Source organism: Sycon ciliatum, chromosome 1, assembly GCF_964019385.1.
Source record: "Sycon ciliatum chromosome 1, ocSycCili1.1, whole genome shotgun sequence".
NCBI classification, from domain to species: Eukaryota; Metazoa; Porifera; class Calcarea; order Leucosolenida; family Sycettidae; genus Sycon; species Sycon ciliatum.
Genome location: NC_088643.1, coordinates 55,462,937 through 55,490,501, shown reverse-complemented (window position 1 = coordinate 55,490,501; position 27,565 = coordinate 55,462,937). Strand labels below are relative to the sequence as shown.

Sequence of the window (27,565 nt, the reverse complement as noted above, 5' to 3'; positions counted from 1 at the left end):
GAATTACGTCTCTTAGACAAAGGGGTAGTGTCAGCAAGGGCATAAAGGGTGGAAGATGGGAGCATGCGGGGTTTTCGGAGGAGTATTTTGAGAACTTTTATATGCTTATAAGCCCGGCTTTTATCCGCGACTTAACGGTAATTAGGATAGCTCGTGGCTCTAGCGCCGGAGTGTTCCAACTACGGAAAGCAGCGAGTGATGCATAACGGTAATCGATAAACCATTAATTTTTTCGGTGGTCGTTTCACCCCTACTAACTATGCATGGCCGGTACTTCGGCGTAGCTGTACTGATGAGGCCTAGACATTGAATCATGTCAAAATAATGAGACTGCTATAGTTTAAAATAGATGAGAGACCACTCAGCTCTCATTATGATAGATCATCATGATTAGAGTTGTGAGTGACTTGATCTGCTTGTTTTACTTGCATCTTGGTGTCTGAAATGCCTTCCGAGTACTTGACAAGCACGTGTTTTCAACTGATAACGAGTATCGAGTGAGTGGCGAGTAATCAGCAGGATTGTTTCAGCAGTCCTGCAATCGGCAGGATTGTTTTTTTGGTGTCTGTATGTTTCGGCTGAAGAGCGCGTGGTTGCGATCAGCTGAGAATGCAATACATTGAAAATATGGCCGAAAGCTCTGTCGCAATATTTAGTTCTGATTGTTTCACTCCTACAATTACTGGTAGGTAGCGTTACTGTTGATACTGGAGACCAGGGAAGTAAAACAAAAACTCCTTCATCCCAGCAAACCAGACAGGCATGAGCAGCAACAATCAGAATAGCAGAGAGCAACACACACACACAAGCATGCATGCGCACATATACAGTGATTACACACAGACACACACAAAACAGTATGTGAACAATAGTAAGTTAATATTCTTTCATATCGCATCTCGGCCGCAGACAACACAGAGGACAATTCACAGATAGAAGTCAAGCAACACTACAGAACACAGCGGCGAATCACTAACACAGAACAAACAAAACCCATGACATAAATTACATGGTAAGACTGTTACAGTGGTTAGCAGCCAGGGTGGAAGTGCCTATCACTTCATGCACATAGTATTAAAGCATACTAAAGGTGAATGGGAAAACGTCGCGAGGTAAAAAGAATGAGCACCAACAGCTGGCAGCTAAGTGAAACAAAGGCCAAGATCCAGTACTAAGCCAAGCATGAAAAAGGAATACTAGAGGCCAGTGTCAGAGCACTGCATGTACATGTATTACGTCACAGCCCATGCACGCTTGTTTTGTTACTAAATGAGAAAATTGACATGCAAGGTGAAAAAATCGCTGTAAAGAGAAACACGCTTGGCTCACAGGCTAGCAATATACCCGCACCAAAGTAAGCGCCACAATATATGTGATATATGAGTATTGGTGTCACAGGCCCAGCTCTGGCACAAGCACAACACATTTCAGAACAAGAAGAAGCAAGAAGCTAGGGGAGGGCATGTGCGAGGATACGACTGTGAGCTCGGAATACCTACAAGTATTGTCCCCTGTTCAGAAAGTCATGCGGCATCTCAACACACGCATGACCACACACAGGCTGAACAGGCTCTCGCCCATGCCAGGGCAGCACTAGGCGACAAGCGATGACGACAGGGGAGAGCTTTCGAGACCGCCATCATTATCATCGTCAGACTCCTCGCTAGACGCATAGCGCTCGCACCACTTCGAGCCACGCCGATGGCGATTACGGCCCTCTGGTCGGGCAGGCTTGGCTGGCTTCGAGCTCACACTGTCGTCGATGTCGGATTTGGAATGCGCGCGAGATGACCGCCTTTTCTTGCTATCCGCCTTCTTCTGGCCAGGAAGCTCCAGAGAGGTTGGTGACTTTCGAGATTCTCTACTAGTATCACCATTCGACCTTCGCCTGGGCGTTGGTGATGTTTCTGCTACTGCTTTCTCCTTGCCAGAGCTTCGTCGCTGACGACCCAAAGGGTTGCTGTCTCGATGCCGTGAACTTCTGCGTGGCGATAGGGCCGAGACGCGTCTTTCTGCGGGCGATATCCGCCGCCTGCGGCTTGACGACTGGGTGGACGACCTCGGGGACCGTGAGCGTTTGGACACGACTGAGGGAGGTAAGATTGGGGAACGGGCCCGAGATGGTGGGGTCGGTGACCTGGAGTTCCTACTATAACTCCTGCCTCTGCGAGGGGCACGTTCAGATACGTGCCCCCGGTCCGCATCAAAGGCAGTCTTGCTGCTGGTGCTGCTGCGACCGCTACTATTGCGGACAGGACTAGAGGAGATCACACGACGCCGGCCCTTGGAATACTTCCTTTCGCTATCTTTGTCCATGGCATGGCTAGGTGGCGACTTTCTCTTTGCTGGCGGCGGTGATATGCTACGGGCGTTCTTGGACGGAGGAGGGTGCTCGGGGGCACCAGCCGAACCAGGCGACATGCACCGCTTGTCTTGGCCTTGGTTAGCTACGACGGCACGGGATCCATTTACACTGCGCACGACCAGGGCGCCACTAACCACTGCTGGCTTCTTCGACAGGGGCTCTCTGTCCGAACTCTCTTCCCAGCGCTTTCGTTTCGTCTGCATGTTGGGTACGTCGACAGTGGATATGATTCGACGCCTGACAACTGTGCTGCCGGACTGCACGGGAGTGTGAGTGCTGCTGCTGCTACCGCTGCTGCTGCTGCTTGGTTTGTTCACAAGGCAAGACTTCCTATACTCAATCAGCACAGGGGGATTGCGAGACTGAGACTTGGAGTCATCACTTGATTTCGCCCGTGTGGACTGACTGCCTGCATCGCTCCCGCTGCGTGACCCAACATCAGAAATGGCAGAGCGAGGACTGGAATCACTGCTGTGCCGTCTGCTAACAGGTGACCGTCTCTCCGTGCTGGTGCTCCTACTCTCCTTATCAAATCTACTGACACGCAGCAGAGGAGTACTGGCGATAGCAGTGTTATCACCACTATCAGCATTTGCAGCACTTTTCCCAATGTCGCTAGTCACACCACTTGCAACTTCACCAAGAGCCTTGTCGCCTTCGCCATCAGTACGCTTTTCAGAAGCCGGCATGCCGGGAGCTTCAAGAGGCGCAGAAATATCAGCCTTCACTCCAGCTACACTGTCGCCCTTGTCATTGTCGTAATTACATTCAGCCTCACCTTCACCATTACCTGCAATGGCGGAATCCTCGCCCTCACTCTTATCGTCCGCACTGGACACAAGTACATTATCGCTGTCCGAGTCATCCAGCGCATACGACACGAGTGCAGAGTCTGACAGTGACGATGTACGCGAGCTGTGCGCGTGTCGGACAGGAGTAGCAGCTATGTCAGCCAGATTGCTGCCCGTACTGGCGCGCCTGCTGTCACTAGGGAGGGCAGCCAGCTCATCAGTTTCACACTCGCCGTTGTCATCGTCCTCGCACTGCTCCTCAGCCGCGCTTATAGAAGAGTAGCGCCGCTCAACGATCGCCTTAGCATCCAGCTGGTGCTGCTGCCGTATGGGACTGACGGGAGTTGGAAGGATGGTGTTTTCACTTGCTGCTTCCTGAGCAGTAGTAGGTAGTGAAGATGGTAATTCGGGCTCTTCTAGTACCAGCTCTGGTATTTCCGGGGACGTACTAACAGGTGACAGGCCAGTGGGATGGCTGACTGGAAAACCAGCAGAGAAGGTTGGCCGCATCACAGCACTAATGCTATGCGGTTTAACATGCATAGCTGAGTTCTTCGATAGCAGTGGCACCAGTGTTGATGAGGATGACGATGGTGGTGGTGGTGAAGGCGTACTGGCCGAACATAGCGCATTCGCCTCTACAGCGGGTTTCTGGTGCGTCGACGCACTGCACTCCTCAGCTGTCGGCGTAGTTGCCTCCACGCTGCCGCCAGTCTCAGCAGATGTGAGTGACTCAAGTTGCTGTTCACGCTCGCCATCTGATGTTACCACCTCGCTGTCACTGGCCGTATCGGGTGAAGTCACGCTAGGCTCCTGCTTGTGCGGAAAAGATGTAGCGCACTGTTCCCGTGACTGTGACGTCTTTTCAGTGCCCGTGGATCCTTCACCTTGGGCGTTGGCAGGACTTGGGGTACTATCAGAAAGCGCACTCACCAACTCCTCCGTCATTGGAGTGCTGGTCTGTTTCGGGGAGGGTGGCGGTGGAGATGTGTGCGAGGATCGATCTTCGTCCAGTGGATGGGACTCATCGGAATGTAGTGTGGAGCATCCGCCATTCATTAGAGACTTGCGGAGAGAGACGGGAGACGTCAGCAGAGAATCAGCGCAGGTGACACCACTGTCCTCGAGGACCTCTGAGCCACTGCTATCTGTGTCGTCAGGGGATGCTGGCGAGAGAAGCTTGTCAATAGACATGCACACCGTGGGTGGCGATGCAGGTGCAGCAGCAGGAGGTGATGGTGACCTGGCTGTTGCTTCATAGGCGTACAATGGCCCTGATCGCGTGACAGCTGGACCTAACCCAGTAGATTCAAAGGATTGCAATGGCGACGGTGACGTCGGAGAGGTCGGCGTCTCGTTCAGAGCAGCATTGTCAACAGGTCTACGTGCACTGGCACTAGAGCGTTGGCGATGATCATGATGATGATGGTGGTAATGCCCGGCACCTTGTCGTGTAGACGTCGCTGAATGGCGATGAGGCCGACGTGGTGGCTTGCCACTCGGTGGCGGAGGCGGCTTATTCATGTCCAGATGGGAGCTTGTCCTAGGCAGTGATGATGATGATGCTCCAGAGTCAGCTAGGGTAGCAATGTAGTCAGCCACCGACTGAGAGCGCTTGACAGACGGCAGCTCTCGCACAGCTTCCTGGCTCAGTTTACGACGAGGAGGGCTGCCAGTTCTCGTCGCACATGCAGCAGAAGGCTCATCGTCAACATGCATGCTATGTTGTGCGGTAGACGACTGTTGTTCAGAAGTCGAACCACCGCGGACACGCTGCAAAACTGATTTTAACAGATCCTCATTCACAGACAGAGATTGGATATCCAGCCTTCCCGACCTCACAGAGTCGACCATGGTTGTCTGCTCACAAGCGTGTGAACCAGCACCTCCGGCAGCCACATTGACACCACTGTTACCGCTTGTTGGGCCTGTGTTGGTGAAGCCCAGTGCTTCTGATGGTGCCGGTGCAGCACCCGGCCTCTCCAGTTGACTCTGACCGTGTACTGCATCAGTAGGTTGCGGCACATTGCTGGAGCCTGGCTGCAACATATTACCTGTTGGCCAAACCGCCGGAGCACTAATCGCATTCTGCTGATACAAGGCATCGGCCGAGGGAGACCACAGCGGAGTGGTAGCGGAAGCCGCAGTAAGACCAGCACCAGGAGCATTACCCATGATTCCAGCAGCACTAGTAGCTGCAGCTAACACCACTTGATTCATTATCGCCGTGTTCAACAGTGAACCAACCAACGGGTTGCCGCCTTGCATGGCCAGCAGGTTAGCAATGGCGGTAGCAGAGCTTGGAGGGGCGAACGGCTGAGCGTTCATGCGAGCACTTCTGCCGTCACTAGACCCGTGGTGCAAATTAGGATTCGGAGGGGCATTCGGCGGCACTCCACTTGTCTTCTGACATGCGGTGGCGGCAGGGAGTGGCGGCAGACTCGAGCTAGAGTAGTCAAGGCCACCCTGGCCTCGATTACGCCGCTTCTCCTCTTCGTGCAGTTGGACCTTGAGTTCGAAATGCTTGCGACGTGCAGTCCTGAAGCATGCCTGTATTTGGTCATTGGACATCTTAGCCAACGTAGAGTGTCCCTCAGGCAAGTAGAACTGCACAAACGGCGTCCAGGGTGGCGGAACAGCGACTTTCTGAGCCAAACACACCTGTTGAATGATCTCAGTGTGTCGGCGATCCTCCTCACTAACGACTGGCTGCTGCTGCTGCTGTGACAGCGGCAATGATGACAATGATGACAACGGTGGTGCATGAGAAGCGGGCGGTGTCTGTGGTGCACGAGAAACGGGGGGTATCTGTGGTGCAGCACTAGTGGGGGTGTGATGCGCCACCTCCGTGGTCTTGTTCGACGGTTTCCACAGTGGCTGATCAGACATGCTGAGCAGTTGATCCGAAGACGATAGCTGAAGTGCCATGGGGGAGGAGGCGGCGGTGGTGGTGGTCGGTGTAGTAGTATCAGTAGTTGCAAGGCCTACAGTGCTGCTGGCTAGGCCAGGAGCAGAACTCACTGCAGCTGGTGCTGCCACTGGACTGACTACGTCTACACTGCCTGTAACTGTACATGTAGTCGGGGACGTGATAATAGTAGAGACAGCGGTGGAAGGTGCAGTTTGATCATGTGAAGAAGAGGTTGTGCAGGGTGACACGCCGGCACCTGCGACTGCAGCTGTAGCTGTTGACGCCGTGGCCGATGCAGACCAAACCACTCGCTTCTTTAGTGGCATCATGGCACGGTCAACACTCGGCACACTGCTCAGTGTACTGGTGCCCGTTTGGCTAGATGCTGCTGCTGCTGTTGGTGTTGCTGCAAGACTACTGCCATCTGCCGGCTTGCTGGGTACACCATTAGATACGCTGGCAGTGACCTGCGGTGAACTCGAGACGGCGACAGCAGATGCAGGCGAGTTGGCACCGTCAGTAACCTGCGTGGTGATCGTGGGTTCGTGCGAGGCAGCACGCGCAGGCTCACTAGGGCTCTTGCCAGCGTTGTCGGCAAGTGCTGGCTGTGCGTCACCGTGGTCAGAGGTCTGGTCTACACTCACAGTATGGTCTTTGCTCTTATCGCCAGCACTGCCATTAGTCCTGCAGTGGGCACACACACACACACACACACACACGCACGCACACACACACACACACGCACGTACAACGAGAAATGAACACAATTAACCAAGAGATAGTACTGGCAAAGTATATACTGTACAGGCAGAATATTTCGTCGGTCAATAATTTCGTCCGAATCGAAAGAAAGGGAGTTCGTCCGGTTGTAAATTTTCGTCCATGGATCATAAGAGTGTATTGAAAAGATGGACAAATCGACATTCGCCCGGCATTTAATTTAGTCCAAATGCTCCCTGGACGAAAAAGACGAAATTAAATTCCAGACGAATATTTCTGCTTATACAGTAGTAGAGAGGCAATGCAACCTTTCCAGTGCTGCAATACTCGTGCAACCTTTCCAGTGCTGCAATACTCGTGCAACCTTTCCAGTGCTGCAATACTCGTGCAACCTTTCCAGTGCTGCAATACTCGTGCAACCTTTCCAGTGCTGCAATACTCGGTCATAAAAGCAGCAAACAGGCCACAGGTTTGCACAGAGTTACGTTTCTGCTCCTGAGCGCCACCGGGTATCTGTGATGGGAGCGGTGGTACTTGCTGATCGTGGCAAGGAGATAGGTTTCATCATCAATCACTAACTTAATGTACGCCCCATAATACTAACTGCAGGCGCTCTAACACACGGAACAATAAACTGTGCTTTCCACAGCAGCCATGCTTGATAGCAGCAGATAATTTGAAGAAAAAACTTCAAAAAAGTCAATACGGCAATAGATGCTTACTGAGCGGATGCATCAGCTGTGTTCGCAGACAAGTCCTTGGATGGTGATGCTGGGACATCAGCAGGCTGCACAGACAAACCAGAGCATATGGGAACATCAGCACTTTCTGCCACACAAAGGCATTATGATAAAATAGCAGAGGCACCGTACGTGGATAGGAGACAAACCAATACACTATGGTAAGAGAAGCAATAACACCAGACAATTGCATTACAGATTGTGGACGATGGCTGGTAACTCGTACCTTGGTTTCATCGACAGCAGTTTTAGTTGCAGATTGTGCCAAGTCTGCCTCCAGCGAAGCAAGTCTTGCTTTCAGCTCTCTGTGCTTCAAGCCAGCAGCCTCCAGTTGGGTTTGAATCTGCGAGGGACTGCTGAGACGCAACTGGAAGAGGCACACAAACACACCAAGAAACAATATCAGAGGCGGCCGCGAGCAAACGAAACCGGGAAGCCGCAAGACTGCCGAGGTGCAGAGTGCAAGTACAACTCAAGGAGACCAAGTATTTGCAGCAGTAAGACAAACCTCATCTAGACGCTTCTGGAGCAGAGTGTATCCCTTGGACTTCAATCCGGACACCTAAAGTCACAAAGCATAACAAGATAAAGCAGTCACAAAGCATAACAAATTCAAAAGTCTCTCCCCCTCCCAACAGCAAATCATGAAATCACAAGCAAAAAACAACAACAAAAAGAGCAGGAAGTGGGTACTGCTGGCACACATTAACAATTAAAAGTCCATGCAAGCAACAGTATGGACCTAGTTGAGCACAACAACATGTGACTGAACGCTGTATTTATGACACACACACACACACACACACACACACGCACACACACGCACGCACGCATGCACACACATACACACACAAACGTCCGGCTCAGAGCACATGATCAAGCCTGACAATGTACAGCCAGCGTCAACAACAAGGCAACGGCAACAGCATGCAACGCCGTGCAATACCACAATTCCCACAGTCTTACCTGCTCTTCTAGCTCTGCCGTTCTCAAGACTAAGCGCGTTTGATGGTCCTGGAGCAAGTGGAAACCCAACATCGCACGGCAGGCCAATTATTACTACGCATGCAAAGAGCCAAAATAGTGAATACATGACTGTACTCTCATAATAGTGAATACATGTACTCGCATAATAGTGAATACTCGCAGGGGATGATCACAATACTGGGCGCAGCTCAAAGAGTTCTACCAAATGAATGGGCTTCCCAGAAGAGTCGGCTCGCACAACAGACACACTGGGGGCCCGGGGTGTGGTGGGGGTGCTGCTGGTTGCATGTGGCATGTGCTAGCGTGAACCAGTGAAATGCACACCAAAAAAGGTGTATGATAAAATCTAGCTAGGACTGGTGTTGACCGGGAGCTGGGCCAGCAACAGCGCCTCCTGGTGTCTATCTGGTTTATGTGAACAAACCCAAATGGCCAAATATTCATGATTGCAATAAGGTAGTACCCCTATGCCGGTGAGGTGGGACTGAAATTTGTCAGGCTAGCTCATACAGATACACGCATAGCCACTGTCAAGAGTCCATAAACAAGAGTACGCAACTGTAATCTCTTTTCTACGGGTCAGATGCGCTACGTGCTGCCTTCATAGCATCCTTCAGCTCCAGTCCGCGCACTGCGGAAAATCAAACACCGCACTGTCCCTCTGGTTTGAAATGAACTTTCGTATGGAACTGGAGTTCACGCGCCAAAATTTAGAGATTGCGCAGGTACTGGAACGAATCGAGCAAAACTGGATGGGTTTGTATGAGAAATTGTGAGTTTGAATGCATGCTTTCAGAGCGTGATGAAGGCAAGTTACGTAATGAAGGCAGCGCGCCGCGCACTGATCCATAACCACAGTTGCATACTCTTGTTTATGCACTCTTGCCATTAAAATAGTCATGAGTTCGAGGGAGTTCAGATAAAATTTGTTACATCGTTAAAATCAAGCTCTCTTTAATACTAATAATGGTGTTACAATATAGGAAAATAGGAGAGGGTGGTGGCAGATATTGATCATGCAGGAGAAAGGCTACTTACTCGGTGCTGCTGCAGAAGGCTCTGAGCCTCAAGTAGAGTATTCTGGTGGCCACACTGGAAATAGTGCATATACTGACGTCGCACCTCAGCTGCACATGCACACACACACATGCACACACACCAACAAGAAGAAATAAGAGAGCAGAGTGAATGTCTAGCCACTCACAAGTCCAAATATTGTTCCCATGGACTGGGAAAGGACGAGAAGAGCTGTGCATTACCAGAACGGACTGCGAACATAAATACACCCCTGCCCAAAGACAAGACTCAGCTCGGCCTGCACTAGCTAGAGTCCATCTGTGACAAAAGAAAAGAAAATCCTTGCGTATACCAAAGAGGAACTGGCAGGGCAAAGGAATACCGTATTATCTCCATTATAAGCCCAGCGCATATATTTTTTCAACCAGTCCAGACCCCGGGCTTATAGTAGAGACTGGGTTTCTACTAGAAACTGGGCTTATAATTTTTCAACCACCTGGTGCATGCACATTGCTTATTATTTTTCATTATAATCAGTAGCACAAGGTTTCCCAGCAGGTACCGGGACTGCAGTTGTGTGCTTCCTGGTACACTGAGTGAGTCTGAACTTTAGATCTCGGGGATCACAGACTTTTACCACAGCAATCCGCATGTGTTTATGTGATGTGTGACGTCAAACATGCATGGACAAGATCCATACAGTTCGCTATTATAAGCCCTGCGCTTGTATATCTTCGAAGCCCTATTGGAGTGCGCTTATAATAGAGACTGGGCTTCTACAAGAGACTGCACTTGTAATAGAGATAATACCAAGAGTACATAACCCCAAGAGTGTGCAACTGCCTGCACAACCTCTATGCTGTGCTGCGACGGCAGAACTTCACATCACGTGACACGGTTCAAAAGGATATGCTGGCAAACAGTGCAAAGTGATCACAAGAGAGTTGTACCCAAAGCTGGGTTGCGTACAACCCTGTATCTATCATGCACAGAGTGCAAATAATGTGTACGGGTTCATCACGTGATGTGAAGTTCTGCCGTCGCAGATCCCATAGCTGGAGTTGCACACTCTTGGGGGTTATATACTCTTGATAATACGGTAAGCATAATGTCAGCGGCAAAATGATACAGTAAAACCTGTCAAGGCGACCACCTGTCCTAGAAGACCACTGAAACCAGGACTGAGGCCAAGTGATGCTTTTTCCAGTAACATGACCCTGGACAAGGAGACTACCTGGTAACAGAGATCACATTTTGAAGGTCCCTTGAGCGGTCGTCTTAGACAGGTTTCACTGTATATTTCTCGTCAACAAGAGAAGAAGAAAATGAAGAAAGAAGCATACCGAGCATGTCGTCGAGAGCGCTGACAACCGACTCAGACACAACGGCTTCCGGCCGAATGCCATTGATGGCAGGCGTGCGGCCATGAACAAGCAGAGCGTCGCCCTTCTGTGACTGAAACACACACACGCAAACCCAGAGCAATGCCGTACACATACATGTACACGGACATGGACACACACACACACACACACACACACACACACACACACACATATACATGCACGCACATATGGGAACTCTTACAGTGCCTTGTATATTTTAACACAAATCAAGGCTTTGGCAAGTCAAAATATAACGAAATGAGTTGCATGACACAAGTTGTGGCAGAGGAATCCAAACTATACTTTGTTGGCAAATTCGGGCTGCTGAGAAACTGACACCTTTGACCCTCTTGAACACTATAACGAGCAGATTTTGATCAACTACTTCAAGTATAAAACAATAATTCAATCTATAACACATTACTTCGAAGTAGTGAAATGCACTGAAGCGTTTCGGCAACCGAACTACAAGTAAATACATGAAGGAGTTCAAGCAAGTCGAAAATAAAGAATTGATTTGCAAGGGGTAGAAGTAGGAGCAGACTTTAAAATATAATAATAACTATTACACACACAACAGAGGCGAAAGGCTGTGTTAGCTGTAACTTAAAGTTTCACGCATCGAGCGATCATCAGACAGCAGCATTCACTATCGAATTCTCTACGAGCAGGCCTAGATATTTGATGCTAGTGTGGAAGTTAGTGCATATGTGCGAAGTGAAGACGTGGCAACAAATGGATAGCCCAAAGATGGACAATAAAAACTGTCATAGTCACATGAGTACTCACGCGAAGAACCCGAATCGGGGATGTAGGTGATGGGCCACCCTGCCTTCGTGTCTGGAACTTGTGCTGCTCCACATGGCGGTGCAGCTGGTCGGTACGGCGCTTCTGCTGCTGCCGCTCGCGCTTCTTGCGCTGGCGAACGCTGTCGATGGGGTGGCGGCGACTGCGTGCTCTGGTGGTGCCAGTGCCTGCACCGGTGGTTCCTACTGCAGCAGCGGTGCCGCCGGGCGATGGCTGCTGCGTCCACTGGGCGACGGGCTGCACGTGCTGCGCGGTCTCTGCCGTGGTGTTGCTATCCGCCGGGCGGGGTGACGATGCCGCGCTGCTGGACTCGCTCGTTGTCAGGCGTATCACCTGCAAGACCAGCCAGCCCGCACAGTAGTGACAACAAACAGTGCATGTTAGTACAGTGCGTGTTAGTACAGTACAGTGCTAGTACAGTGCATGTTAGTACAGTACAGTGCTAGTTCAGTGCATGTTAGTACAGTACAGTGCTAGTACAGTGCATGTTAGTACAGTGAGTGTTAGTACAGTGCTGCTCAATGAAATGCTATCAAGCGAGCCAATGCCACGCCGTGGGATGGCAAGCCCTAGACCTGCAATCACTTGCATGGCGAACTGGTGCAGGTACTTGACTCAAGCGATCAGATTTCATTGAGCAGCACAGTTGTTAAACTCATGCCGTGACCTGCTGTGGATCAACACATTCATTTTCTAATAACAGGATAGCATCAGCACTCCTCCAGTGTGTCCACAAATTCAACAGAAATCTGCCTCCATCAACAGTGGTCGATTTAGAGTATCCACGGAATAGCGCTGTCAAATGCATGTGTGCACATGCACAGTGCACACTTGCAGAAATGTGTGCGTGCACATCTTCACACACACACACACACACACACACACACACACACACGCACACACACAGCCGTACGGAGCACACACACACCACACACACACAGCCGTACGGAGCACACACACACACACACACACACACACACACACACACACACACACACACACACACACACACACACACACACACACACACACAGCACACACACACAGCACACAAACACAACACAGCACACACACACAGCCGTACGGAGCACACACAATGACTACTACTTACTCTGACCTTTCTTCCGTTTTTCTTCAGGTCGATGGGCACGCCCAGCCCACCAGCACCTCCAGCGGCAGGCATATCGCCAGCAGCTACACCGCGGCCACCGGCAGCAGTGCCGTTGATGGTGATCAGCGGGCGCTTGGCAAGTCGCCGTGACTCCTTCATTGCATCAAGGTGCATCTTCCACTGTTGTCTAGTGCACGCTCCGTACAGGGCATCATTGTCACTATTGCCGTCCGTGAATATACTGCCGTCAGTATCGTTAGTGTCCTTAGCTAAGGTCTCTATCATGGACGGAGCAAGACTGATGCGACTAATTTCACTGTCACTCTCGTCCGCGCTGCCCCCAGAGTTACCGTACTTCTGCGCGCGGAAGTACTTCTCCAGGCGCTTGCGGTCGACGGTGTGCAGATAGTACGACACCGGCTTGTCGGTCCAGGACACAGCACCTTGTATCGACTCTAACTCTATGACGGAAAGGATGGTACCAATATCTGTACACATACACACACGCACGCATGTGCACACACACACACACACACACACACACACACACACACACACACACACACACGTGCACATATATGCACAAGACACTTCAGTAGGGGTGAAACGAGTATACCGAATATTCGAATATTCGTTCGTTAGGCCTCAGCGAACGAACATTCGAAGTTCTCGCGAACATTCGAATTTTGAATGGTGCAGTGCCGGTACGGTGGTACACAACCTGCGCGCGCGGTTCACGGAGATTGTCGACAGTACATGGTCTGAACCAGCCCTTGAGACGATCGAGGCGACTACTACTGGTACCAAGAGTACATAACCCCCAAGAGTGTGCAACTCCAGCTATGGGGTCTGCGACGGGAGAACTTCACATCACGTGATGAACCCGTACACATTATTTGCACTCTGTGCATGATAGATACAGGGTTGTACGAAACCCAGCTTTGGGTTCAACTCTCTTGTGATCACTTTGCACTGTTTTCCAGTGTAACCTTTTGAACCATGTCACGTGATGTGAAGCTCTGCCGTCGCAGCACTGCATAGAGGTTGTGCAGGCAGTTGCACACTCTTGGTTATGTACTCTTGCTGGTACATGTAGGCGAACTTCGGAACACTCCGAACAGCGCAGTACTTACATTTTGTTCCTAGGTCTTCCGCTGACCACTTTGTAGTTTTTCTGTGTTTCGTGTTCGGACTGCTATACTGTTACCATGTCGAAACCTGTTTTCGGTCGTGCCTCCCGATCTGTTGTTTGGTACCATTTCACGAAATCCGCGGATGGAAAGTCGGCTACATGCAGGATCTGCCGCAGCGTATATGTCTATCACGGCAAAACTACGAGCAACCCGCATGCCCACCTGAAATCACAACATCCCTCTGTCGTGTCGGGAAGTGCAGCTGCAAATAGTTCTACTCCGTCAACAGGAAGTAAGTTAATGACGGACTTTGCTGTGAGTCAACGTTCTGGTCCGCAGCAGAAACAGTGCGGCGCTGCTCAAGCGGAGGCCATTAGCCAATTGCTCGTTAACTGGGTGACGGGCAGCATGCGCCCGCTCAACATCGTAAGAGATCCTGGCCTTCAGAGTCTGTTGGCATTCTTGCAGCCTGGCTACAGGGTACCGAGTCGAACCCACCTCACAGCCATGATTCGCTCCTGTTTTGAGTCAGGACGAAAAGAGCTTCGTGAGCTGTTGGCGGATGTGGAGTACGTGGCAATCACAACGGACGGATGGACATACATCCGTACCCAGCGAACAGGTCTTCTCTGCCGCCGGGCACATTGTGTCGAAGCTCCGTTCTGCTCTCGCTGCGGAGAATGTGGATGCTCTGATCTTCCTGCAGCAGAACCGGAACCTTCAAGCCAATCAGGAGGACGTCCCAGCCAATCTCCTGCCACTCTCCACCGAGCCTGAGCCAGTCGCCCTGGATGTGGTCTTGGAAGAGGAGCTGGAGGATGCCCCACCTCTTCCAAACGTGTGAGGTAAAGTAGAGCCTTGCCTTGTTTGTTGGTATTACTCTGTAACAGGTAGACCGGTTGTATTCTTTTCTCATATTGTTCTCTGGTTGTCTGTGTTCCTCCTTACACTTTGATTAATTGGACTTTTCTTTGTGTTCTTCTTGTGAATTTCTCTGCGTTGTCTGCAGGTTGCTGGTTGGTGTGAACGGTACTGAGTGCAACGGTGTATGTCCGTGTGTTGTTTGCCCTTTAGCCGTTCCTTTTAGCTGTTTTCTATGCACAATTGCCTGTTCGGGAGTCTCTATATTTATATTCGGTCAGACACTTGAAGCTGGAATGGCTCTGTTTCACTCTGTTGAGGTCTTCAAGTTTAGCTATTTATTTTTTCTTTGGGAGTCAGGGCCCCTCTGCCCGTTCTTTTTTTTGCTGATTTTGTTTGTGTGTTAACTTGTTTGGGAGTCTCTCTTCTTGTCCAGACGCTTGAACAATATTGAATGACCAATGCTTCCATTGTGCGGGCAATTTTTGAACGCGTCATGAAAGATGTATTCAAAAACTCCACTGTATGTTTTAGGGCTGCAACGAATATTCTATTTCACAAACGAACGAATACTCACCTATAACGAACGGATAACGAATATTCTCTCAAAATGCTGAATTATTTCTAAGGGTGAAACAAATATTTTAATAGGAACGAAACCAATTTTTTTATAAACTAATCGAATATTCTTTACCAAAAAAATCTTAGAAAGAGTTTGGCTAGTCCCCGGAAGTGATAGACCAAGTAGATGTCTAGTGGAGTCATGTCCACTACTCTTGTGAGTCATAATCCCCCTTCTCAACACATAACGCATGTATATATCACTCAATCCGTTCAATAATTACTACGATAGATCGACACAAGAGCAGAGTGTGCGCACGTGTCAAAACGAACGAATATTCTAAAGGGGAAAATATCCCTTCCATCGGGTTCAAAACGAATATCAATCGAATATTCCTTGCAACCCTAGTATGTTTTGCTTATACCGGGTTGTACACGAGCACACGTGTGTGAGGTAAATGTTAGAGAATGTTCGTTCGTTCGTTAACATCAAGAACGTTCGAATACTCAAAATTTATGTTCGTTTCAACCCTACACTTGAGTACATGATTCGGGACAGGATTCAGAAGACTAAATAGACATCACACAGTTCAATAGACCCATTGCGCATTGCCAAATATGGAATGCATGAGTAATGCTTGCGAGTACGCTGGGATCAGGAATGCACTGTCCAAAACCCCAGATGACCATGCCCAGGTGGCTGTGAAGGGTGTTTAGGGTGCAGATTACGTCATTGCGCAATGGGTCCATAGGATCTGTTAGCACTCCACATCCATGCATAGTACAATCATAGTAGGGTTTGGCCTGGACAGTTATCGCCGAAAACAATGCTAATGATGCTACAGTGAACCCATAGCAAGTTGTGCTTGTAGATCATCGCATGTTACAGTCTGCAAGGCTAAACTAAAGAATACACTGGCACATGAAGTTTCTTCCTCCCCGGGCTAGGGACCTCTTCGTGTCAGTTTTCAACTTTTCATGCACATGCACATCCACCCACCCACCCGCAGCACATGACATACTTCAGCACGACTGACCATCCACGAGCACGGAAGGAAAGCCAGGAGAACGAGAAAGAGAAGAAAGACCAGGGGTTGGGGGAATACACAGTCCGGAATTATTTCAGCTGACAATCATACATAGCCCAGTCGTAAAAATTAATATTAAAAACACTGCAGCCACATACCTGACAAATTTCTTTTTGTGATGCGGAAATTAATCGGGCAGAACTCGCGTGATGAAACCAAACGTGTACCTGGCAGCAGAGAACAGTTCACCATAGAAATCAAGGCAAAGTGCGAGACTTTGAATTGGCAGCAGAAGGCATACAGCCATACACTATCGGTAACACATTGGGTAACACATTGTCCAGGTCTGTTTGGGATAAACATAGAGAGTGGAGGTATAGCAACACTGTACACATGTATGGCAACCTGTGACTCTGTGAGCAGAGCATGCTGCTGCCCACTGCACACTGCACGTACTCACCTTCCTCAAGCTGAGCAAACCGCTCCTTGAGCTGAACAGGAAGAGATGTCAGCAGCGACAACGCCATGCGCGCCACACACAGACAGACACAGGCGGACAGACACAACACAAACACACAGACAGAGACACACACACATATACACACACAGACACAAACACAACAGACACACACGTGAAATCAGCTACACAGTGGAATGATAAAACAAGTACTCAGAAGGCTATGTGATTAGATAGCAAGGCACGTTAACAAATTAGAGAAAAAAACATCAACCAGAAAATGATGATAGGGGACTGATAGTAGGACCCTAACCTGGTGGTTAACGTGTGGTCCAAAAGCGAAGTTGTTTGCAAAGATGAAGCTGAAAAAACGAATACAGCATCAACACGCACCACGAATCAGACAAACACACACACACACACACACACAAATAAAAATGCGAGTTGAAGGACATGTATTTACAAGCATATCCCAAAAACCTGCACTTCCAATTGACAACATAGGAAGTAAGTGCATCCAGGAATCAGGAAGAACCACAGTGGCAAGTCATATTACTTTTTTTTAACGCCTACTGAGCAGCATGGGTTATTTCTGCAAATATCACAATATTAGAAGGGGGATGATAGCGTGTTCTTTCACCCCACTGACACAAGGTGACTGGAACCGACTCCGACTAAAAAAGAAGAAGAAAAAAGTAAATTATCGTGTCCGTTCCCTGAAAGGAACTCACGACGGCCGCTAACACCCGGCAAACCCTAGCACTGAAGTACTGACGCCGACTAGTACAGAACAAACCACATGTGCAGGTATAGAGACAGGAGATGAGAACCTGTTCCCATTCCACACACTGTACATACAATCATCAAGCAGCACGTACATGTACAGTGATGCATACCCCATACACACAGCATGTACAGTCATGAACAGCGATCATGCATACCCCATACACACAGCATGTACAGTCATGCATACCCCATACACACAGCATGTACATGTACAGTGATGCATACCCCATACACACAGCATGTACAGTGATCATGCATACCCCATACACACAGTAGCACAGAGCGCAGCATGCAGTGCGGACAGTACCTTGAGCTTGTTATCGTATCTTGGAATTCATCCAACAGGAAGTCACCTGCAATTATCTACAAAGAAACAAACATAAAAAATCGAAAATCAAAACAAACCCAGAGGATATAACAGAAGACAAAAGAAGACCACTGTGTGCACACGTACTCAGTATGCTGTTCAGTAGGGAAATCACCAACAAGCATGAATACATCGGAGTGCAGGCATTGTCAGCCACTGACAGTGTAGCAGTGCTGAAAGGTTTTTACTGAGCCTTGAGGTCCAGCTGAGGGTTTGCAGACTACTCACGGACTAGATTAGAAGCACATGGCGAACGCAGATGACCGCTGTGCGGTGGGTCAGGTTTCACTCCACATGTACTAGAGTTGCGGACAAAGAAACCCGACCCGCGAGTCAAAAGCAGCACCGCGTATCCATTTCAACTACATCATGCACGGTCCAAAGACCCATCCGAGGGTCGCAGGAGTCACATGAGCCTTGGTGCCGCTATTGGGTCATGGGTTGGATTTCATTGGCTACAACTGTAGTATTCACAGATCAACATAATTATTCGTCATGAATGGCGACACTACCATTCACGATTTCTATGCACTACAGTCAACTTCGCCTATAACGACACTCGGCGGGGCATCAAAAAAGTGTCCTTATTCGCGAAGTGTCGTTATACTCGAGTCTCATTATTACGTATTACAGTTGGAAGGGACTTTGCTCTGGGCATGGAAATGCTGTCGTTATTGGCGAATTGTCGTTATATCCGCAGTCGTTATTAGCCAAGTTGACTGTATAACGTATCCAGGTTGTATCCTTATATGTCTCCAAGTCTTGTCCTATGCATGTACATGTATGCGTTTGGTCATTCTCACTTTTCGGTCCAATACATGTCCTGTATACCCTGTGACCTCCTCTTGCTTCCATTCTGGATCCGGTACACACTGCACTGGTGTCCTACATGAACCACGTATACTGAGTATACGTGGTTCATGTAGGACACCAGTGCAGTGCTGGTAACTCGGCCTATTTAGCTCGTAGCTGTACTGATTAGGCCTTTATGGCCGAAACAGCTTGCTGTCTACAGCATTGGGTATACTGAGTATATACGTGTTGATGCACTTCACAGCATCCTTGTTTAGCACAGTCCTGTACTGTACTGAGACTGTACTGTGCATACTCACATGTGCTTCTTTTCGGCTACCCGCACGAGTCACTGCATTCCGTCAAGGCGCCGGAGGTCTTGTAGATTCTCCTGTTTCTTTGCGTCTCCGTCAGAGCTCTTTGTCCGGTCCCATTGTCTCTTTTTTTTGTCTTCGTATTTCTGCTGATTCTTCACACAAGTCATGCCATCACCACCATGCTCTGCAATAAGCATGCGCTTGGAGAGATAACAGCTGCTTCAGTTTTTTCCCTCTTCTTCTCCAATCAGTTTTTCACTCAATGGTCTCCGTAACAAACAAAATAACATTTTCTGCAGCTGCGTACCGTGTTCACCCACATACAAGTACATTCATGCCCTTACATGCGAAAATGGTTTTTTTTCCATTTCGCTAGAAAACAAATGTTCCGGGTACAAGGCATGTCTTTCAATATGAGCACTCAAGTCGTCAAAACACACGCTTGCCTCCTCAGTTTGTTCCCATGTCTTTATATGTGGAGGTGCCCCTGTATTCGAATATAAGTCTGTGCCCTTTTATGCGCGCGAATACAGTACGCGTGCAGCGGATACATACAGGATAGCATGACAGGCACGCGTACTCACAGTGAAAGGCGTGAACCTCTTGCCGTACCACGCCATCCACTTGCGAAACTGCTTTTCCATCTCCTACACATGCAAAAGCAGCAGCGGAAACATCAACAACACGGACAAGGGATTCAAAGGAGACGATCAGGGAATTACCATCCTAAACGGCCAGATGAACACATCACGTGGAAATTTAAATAGACAAGATTTAGCCAGGAGACTGATGTAGAAGACTCTACTGCAGCTCTACTTATGGTTGAATCATAATATTATGGGGGTAAAGACACACCTGGTGGAACGGCGGTAAATACTAAATGCACACCTGCACACACACACCATTTGACGCCCACACACACACACGCACGCAAACACACACACACACGCTCTCTAAGCGGCAAAGTTACAATAAGCACTACCTGATGTACCAGCCTACTACGTCAGATACCACCGGCCAAGCATCGACTAGGCACCATGCGCAAACTGATGGCGGTGATGGTGAGAAGAAGAGCTCTGTGCCAGATTGTAACGTTGCAGCTTCGAGAGAGAGAGCGCGCGCGCGTGTGTGTGTGTGCAGCGCAGGCATGTATTTACCGCCATTTCACCAGGTGCGTCTTTACCACCATACAAATGAACATACACCCAATCTACATATTTTAAAACATCTTCTAAAAGAGCAGATAGGCACCACAGTGGCACACATCACACCTGCATCAGTGCACCTCCACACACCACACATACACACACACACACACACACACACCATGTACCATGTACCATGTATACGCCCGTTGCAAGAGAAGCACGCAAATCTGCAAATGCACTGGATGTGCACCCACAGATTTACACACACACACACACACACACACACACACACACACACACACACACACACACACACACACGTGTTGTGTACCCACCTTGGCGTAGGCGGCTGGCCGCTCCGCTTTCTCAATACCCATGATTCGCTTGCATTCAACCATCGCAGCCACATGAAGAACAACATTACCAACACCTGGACAGAACACCCGGCGGTTGAGCATCATGCAACATTAGACAGACAGAGTGCACAAACTGACCTACAACTGCAATTATCACTCCCCCCTCACGTGACCGCGGACTCCTGCATATACACTCACACAATAACCACACAACTGTTTGGGGATAGCGCGCTTCTTGTATTATGCCAAACTTGACACGCTGAGTCCAGCTTGACTCAGCTGAGTCCCTAACTGCTATTTACTGCTCTAACATGAAGCCGTGCCTGGAAGAAGGGAAAGAGCGAAAAAGAAAAAAATTCTGGCCTTCTGCAAGCAATAGCAAGTAATGAGTGCCGGCTGTGTAAAGTCGCACAACCATGAAGTCGACCGGATGATGGTGAGTGTCCGGCACACCTCTTGCTCTGCTGCTCCACCTGCGCATACCTGATACGGTGGTTCCCTTACGGGCGGGCTGCCTGGGCCCCATATGCCTCCCTGATGCGCCACGGGGTGCAGTCGAAGCACCTGTATCACTTCGGTGATCCAAATGCGAATGCAGCCTTGCCGGTCGCCCGCCGGCCTGCCGCCTACGCGACCAGCCTGAGACTGGCCCTGCCGCATTTGGCGCTTCTAAACGCTGCGATCCGGTAGACAGCTCACTGGGCTGCCAAATACGTGACTGGCTTGAGGACAGTTCCATACTGCACGGCAGGGCGCCCAGGGCGCTTACGGGCGGGCTGCCTGGGCCCCATATGCCTCCCTGATGCGCCACGGGGTGCAGTCGAAGCACCTGTATCACTTCGGTGATCCAAATGCGAATGCAGCCTTGCCGGTCGCCCGCCGGCCTGCCGCCTACGCGACCAGCCTGAGACTGGCCCTGCCGCATTTGGCGCTTCTAAACGCTGCGATCCGGTAGACAGCTCACTGGGCTGCCAAATACGTGACTGGCTTGAGGACAGTTCCATACTGCACGGCAGGGCGCCCAGGGCGCTTACGGGCGGGCTGCCTGGGCCCCATATGCCTCCCTGATGCGCCACGGGGTGCAGTCGAAGCACCTGTATCACTTCGGTGATCCAAATGCGAATGCAGCCTTGCCGGTCGCCCGCCGGCCTGCCGCCTACGCGACCAGCCTGAGACTGGCCCTGCCGCATTTGGCGCTTCTAAACGCTGCGATCCGGTAGACAGCTCACTGGGCTGCCTAATACGTGACTGGCTTGAGGACAGTTCCATACTGCACGGCAGGGCGCCCAGCTCGGTTGAACGCCGTAGCGGCGTGAGCTGGGCGCGGTGAGGGTTGGTGATAACTACAGTTTCCTCCTTCCTCCTCCGGAAACTTCCATTAAAACACAACCAAGTTGGCATCTGTATGGTTAAACACGGTTAAACACATGGTTAAACATGGCTAAACGTTCCAAGCAGATAATGGCAGTGTGGTACAGAGCTACAATAACCATATTATGATAAGACTACACAAATACATGTACAATCCAAGTTAAATGGGAAAGTCCCAGGCGGTTGGGGCAGGTATTTTACCTGGCAGTACGTATGGCAATTCGATCCACATGCTATAGGCCACGGCACCACTGTTGCAACCCCAGGACAGATCCTAAATATTACAGGGGCCTGTACCAGAGAGCAACACAAGCAGAGAGTCACTTACCACTTCCAAGATCAAGGAAAGAATCCGTGGACTTGATTCGAACTTTCTCAATTATCTTATTTACAAGCTCAAACGAGGTCTCTCCATACACCTGCATCCCAGGAAAGATCAAAAATAAAATAAAATGAACAGGACTACATTCGTTCTGACGATGGGTGACTGGCCCGAAACGTCAATAATTTTTAGACATCACAATAAAGAAATTTTCATCCAGCGCATGCGCCGATTGTGAATAGCAACTGAATAGAGCGGCTGTCAGTTGACAAACCCCCTTTTCTTTATAATGCAGTTGCATGTTGTCCTCCACTCTCTTAGTGATGACTGCATTCACATATAGCAGCCTTGGTCACCAATCACCACATGCTGGGTACGATGAACAGGATGGAAGCAAAGTCAAGCGAGAAAAAAAATGAGCAGTTCCTGAGAAAGCACGAGACCCGACAATGAACCAAGGCCAGAGATGGACTCAGTAATCAGAGCTGAAGTGATTCACAAATCAACTGCCGCTGCCACCTACCTCCGGCGAGAACGGTTCGTAGAGATTGAGCTTTTCCGGATCCACTACGCTGTGGTTGTAGACCTGCTGGAAGATATGCCGGACCAGCTCTGGAGACGCTCTAGTGCCCAAGCACTTTGGTGGCATCTGCCCCGACCACTATCGTGATAAGAAAAAAAAGCAAAGCGTAATTATTGTTGTGGGTTACGAGTCAAAGTTAGACAATAAGCAGGTGATGGTCTTGTTTCGCCACTAGAGTAGAACCCGGGTTAGGGATCCACCTAACTCTGAGCGGACATAGCTGGACTCAGTTGTACAGGGACGGGCAAAAAGGTGTGCAAAACGACTTTTTGTGAGTAGATGGACCCCGGAAAAATAGTTTGGAGCGAAAAAAATTACGGCTTCCTCGGAAACCGATGGGGGACCCCCCCCCCCCCCCTGGGCCGGAAATTAAATCCCGGTATAAGGATCACCCGCACAATGTACATGCCAAGCGCCCCCCCCCCCCAAAGATCACCCGCACAATGTACGTGCCAAGTGACCCCCCCCCCCCCCCCCCATCCCTAATCCGGTGTGACCCTTAACCCGGGTTCTACTCTAGAGACAATCTAGTCAACACACATGGATGCTCAGGAGCACACAGGAGAGAAACGCTAAGGTACAGAAGTAGAAAGAAAGCAACGAAAAAGTGCCATGTGGGCTTCAGCACTGCTACACTCACCAGTCGTTTTACATGGTCAATGGACCGATTGTACTTGTCACACAATGCTTTCATCTTCTCGTAGCTGCAATAGACAACAGGGAAAAAATATGAGCATGTGATTGCAGATGTCTTGCCTTCACAGTGCCTGCTTCAAAGGTGAGGTGCGGTGCGTGCGTGTGTGTGTATCCTGCATGTGCATGCACAGGTGAAACCTGGGATTTTGTCAGCGACCAAAGTGGGACCGGCCTATCGCCGTCTTTGAACGCAGGCAGTCGCTGAAACCAGGATGCCGCTCCCACATTACACTAATTTGGTGCTAAAGAGTGGTGGTCCTGCAGACCAGGTGGCTGCCTAAACCGGGTGGTCGCTTCATCAGGTTCGACATGTACTTGTACATGTGTGTGGGCAAGTACCAGTGGAGTGGTTATCTTCAGCCAGCTGTGTGCACACAGCGAGTACAATGACTGCATGATACTATGCACATCAGTTCGAAGAGAGGTGAAAAAAGTCTATGGCATAGAATTACAATGGATATGAAAGTGGGCAAGTTAAATTCGACCCCCTGACTACTCGCACGCAAAACAGATTTGACACGTGCCTAAAAAGTAAAAGCGCATGTGGGCCGGCTGGGCTCTGCTTGACTATCTCGTTTACTTCTTTCAATGTCAAAGCGGTTCCTGCTCAGCGCAAGCATATTCATGTTTCCATTGAGTGCCAGCAACAGTCGGGGTTTTAGATACCCCTCTCCCATGCCTCACCAATGTAAACAGTGTAAATCACCGAATACATAAAATACGAAAAGTCATGAAAGTATCTAAAATATGCTCGTGTGAGGGGTACCCTTGCACACACAAGTGTGAGACATAAGATACCAAAACAGGCACAGACAATTGAAGACTTGAAGGAAAACACACACACACACACACACACACACACACACACACACGGAGGGGTACCTGGAGCAGTCGATGTCGTGGAACACATGGTTTTGCATGGCCGGCCATAGCTCGGGGAAGTCTCGGCAGACCCATCTGAGCACAGACAGGAACACACATGGCACTCAGCACTATATTGTAAGTTAGGAGCATTGCACATCTCATGGACTCTAGACAGTGCTTTATTGAAAAATCCATGGGTGACGGGAAAAAAATGAAGTGAAGAATTCAAAGCTGGACTCCGGGAGTGGGACTAGTAGTATTACCAGGAAACAAGAACACAGACTACACCTAATAGTAATACTGAAACACACACACACACACACACACACACACGTAAGCATGTGCACATGCACGCACACGCACACAGCAGCAGCAGCGGCAGCACCGCCATCACATGTACAGTCCCTACCCAGTGGCAATTCTGAGAAGCATACACCAGTACTACAACAGACATAGCCGATGGTGCACTGAGCCCTGGAAGCGCAACACCATGCCTGTCTCTCTACAGTGGATGGAGCCTCTTGTATGGGCAGGAGCACTGCAACAAGCCATTGAAGAGATAACACGACTAAACCCAACGTCTCTCTACAGTCAATACACAGCTGAACATTTTACACAAGAACTTCAAAGTAACTGGCTCTTACTTGATAGTCTCAACGATTTCCGTAGCTTCGTTAACCGTATGCTGCACACACACACACACACACACACACACACACACACACACACACACACACACACACACACACACACACACACACACACACACACACACACACACACACACACACACACACAAGAGGATTCGTTTCGGAACATGTCTCTGGCAAACACAGCGAAACGAATAGTCACTTGCTGACAAAGTGGTGAATGGTGACTTGACGCAAAAGCTCTCTAGCGCCATGATAATGCCAATGGCGATCGGGAGGTTTAGTCACACGTTGACAAGCACAGCATCTGCATTTTGCGTGCACAGTCTAGAGTTTCGCTGATAAGATTCGTTCAGAAGAATCAAGCACCTTTCATTCGTCCGCTCCTTATGAGACTGTACAGCTCCATTATATGGATCAAAGCCGTCTACACAGTGAGGTAAATATGGTAATGTCTGCAGGATTCTTCCTATTGAAATAATAAATACTACTAATACTAATACAACTGAATCAGCACCGCTTGTACCAAAAGCATCACTCAAAAAAGCCAGTCACGAAAACAGATCCAGTTTTGGTCATTTGAACTGATGCAAGATGAACCAAATCACCACCATTTTATTGGGCTCGCAGAATACCTTGTGCTGATGCGCTGGTATGCGATTGCAATCTATCTCTTTCGTGCGTTGAGATACCTGCGCCTTGCTTCTTTGTGCCCCCCTTCCGACACTAATAATTATGATAAGAGGCTACAGCTCCTGGTGATGAGTTATTATGGGCTGTGCTGAAGTAGGGGTGTTGAAATGGCAAAGCACAATACTAAAAAGGCATTGTTCAGACAAATTGAGGACTAGATGGGTAAACTCAGAGTTAAATCAACATTCACGACAAATATGGCTTGGTAGCAGAAAAGACTGTCCTAACACTTCACTGGAAGTAACCTCGCCTGCAATACACTGGCCAGACATACAAGGGAAAAGGAATTGAGTAACTACAGGTCATCGCAGGGCAGCGGGACAAGCGGCTTCGGTAGAAGTCGACGCAGTTTTCTCCAGTTTAGCCTGGCGCATAATTTCCTGAATTAAAATTCGTCCTGACAGTTCGGCATGCATGGCCATTGCAGTACTTAGCAGTAGATCATGTACATTTTTTTCACCCTTTGGTGATTTGAGTTTGGTCCTCATTGCAATGCATCTGCTTGAAAGTACACGTAGAAAAATTGTAAAAGGATGAATAGCCCTGATGATGCCCAATGGGCGAAATATTGGCAAAGTTATTTATTTATCTATTTGGTGCAGCTGAGAGCCTGTTGCCGGAATGGCGGTATTTTCAAGGATGAATAGCCTAAAGAAAAAAGAAGAAAGCCAAGGTGCCAAAATTCAATCACGACTGCAGCCAACTGCACTATCTGCACACATCCTCATCGAGCAAGTGGTCCCTAATGCATGAAAATAACACAGGGTGCTAGTAGTAGAAGAATACCATGGTGATAATGGAGCAGCACAGGTGAAAGGACATAATAGAGATGCCAAGAAATGAGATTGATGGGAATTTTAATGAATATTACTCTGTTTTGAATATTACAAGCTGAAGTTACGTACTAGTATATAAAAGGGGGTTTGTCAACTGACAACCGCTCTAAAGTTTACGTCTATTGGCGTGAATTAGTCCGCCAAAGACCAACATGCAATGGCCACCAATGACTGTTGAAATTATGGAAAATAGACACACAAAAAAAGAAGAAGTAAATACATGTAATTCCAAGATTCCAAGTTTCGAAATGCGGCATGATTGTGTGAGGAATAAGGTGAGATGTGAGAATAGAACACCCATTCCACTTACATTTACTTGCAACGGCCATGCGTAAACCACTGGTTCCACGTTCCGAGCAGGGCTATGCAATCGGAGCTCCAGCTTATCTTTGGCCACAGGCTGAGGCATACTGCCTGGAAGAAGTGCTACTGATTCCACATTAGAGAAGTCCTATTTTGACTCCAAAATTTGACGTTGTGACACAAGGAAAATCGGCACGAGCGGACCGAGCGACTGCAAAATAATGATACGAGGTAACGAAAACTGCAACATGGAAGACTGGTTGGTTAGGAAATATAACATAAGCATCACCAATGCTTCACAAATTGGTGCTTGTCAAAGAGGTTTTATGCTGTTTCTCAGTTCAAACACATTCCCGTCCGCTCATTCTCAGCACATTCTCATCCCGAGCTTGAAACGATGAACGATTTCGCGTGCCAACGCGGCCCATCCGCATGTATACATGTAGTGAACTGGTCGGCTACGTGCACACCCGATCCGCTCGTCGAGTGTGTCGCGATCATCACATGCACACTCAATGAATGTTCCACGTGGTCCTGCCTGGCCTTCGCAGAATGGCGCGAAACGGTTCAGGCGGCGCTAGGCGCGGTACGTGCCATAGCCGCGTCG

General features: G+C 49.2%; 1 protein-coding gene across 1 annotated transcript; it reads right to left on the bottom strand.

The window, feature by feature from the left end:
• Positions 1-862: 862 nt before the first annotated feature.
• On the bottom strand, positions 863-27,374 carry LOC135805618 (mucin-2-like). The gene is made up of 21 exons (XM_065319685.1): positions 26,966-27,374; positions 25,121-25,161; positions 24,495-24,569; positions 23,557-23,620; positions 22,857-22,994; positions 22,340-22,430; positions 20,620-20,714; positions 19,721-19,783; positions 17,968-18,023; positions 17,188-17,236; positions 16,878-16,908; positions 16,576-16,644; positions 12,835-13,322; positions 11,706-12,056; positions 10,875-10,986; positions 9,553-9,641; positions 8,494-8,541; positions 8,036-8,089; positions 7,754-7,894; positions 7,510-7,574; positions 863-6,751 (listed from the first exon to the last, which is right to left on the bottom strand). Exons 1-21 carry the CDS (start codon positions 27,062-27,064, stop codon positions 1,594-1,596), a joined length of 7,377 nt encoding a protein of 2,458 aa, XP_065175757.1. The 5' UTR covers positions 27,065-27,374; the 3' UTR covers positions 863-1,593.
• Positions 27,375-27,565: the final 191 nt, after the last annotated feature.

Bases quoted from the DNA above. Each gene is read 5' to 3' on its own strand.
- LOC135805618 (XM_065319685.1), bottom strand. From the start codon at position 27,064: ATGCCTCAGCCTGTGGCCAAAGATAAGCTGGAGCTCCGATTGCATAGC. The intron at 12,057-12,834 runs GTAAGTAGTAGT...CTGGTCTTGCAG, and splicing joins AAAACGGAAGAAAGGTCAGA to GTGATACGCCTGACAACGAG. The intron at 6,752-7,509 runs GTAAGCATCTAT...TGCCCACTGCAG, and splicing joins ACAGCTGATGCATCCGCTCA to GACTAATGGCAGTGCTGGCG.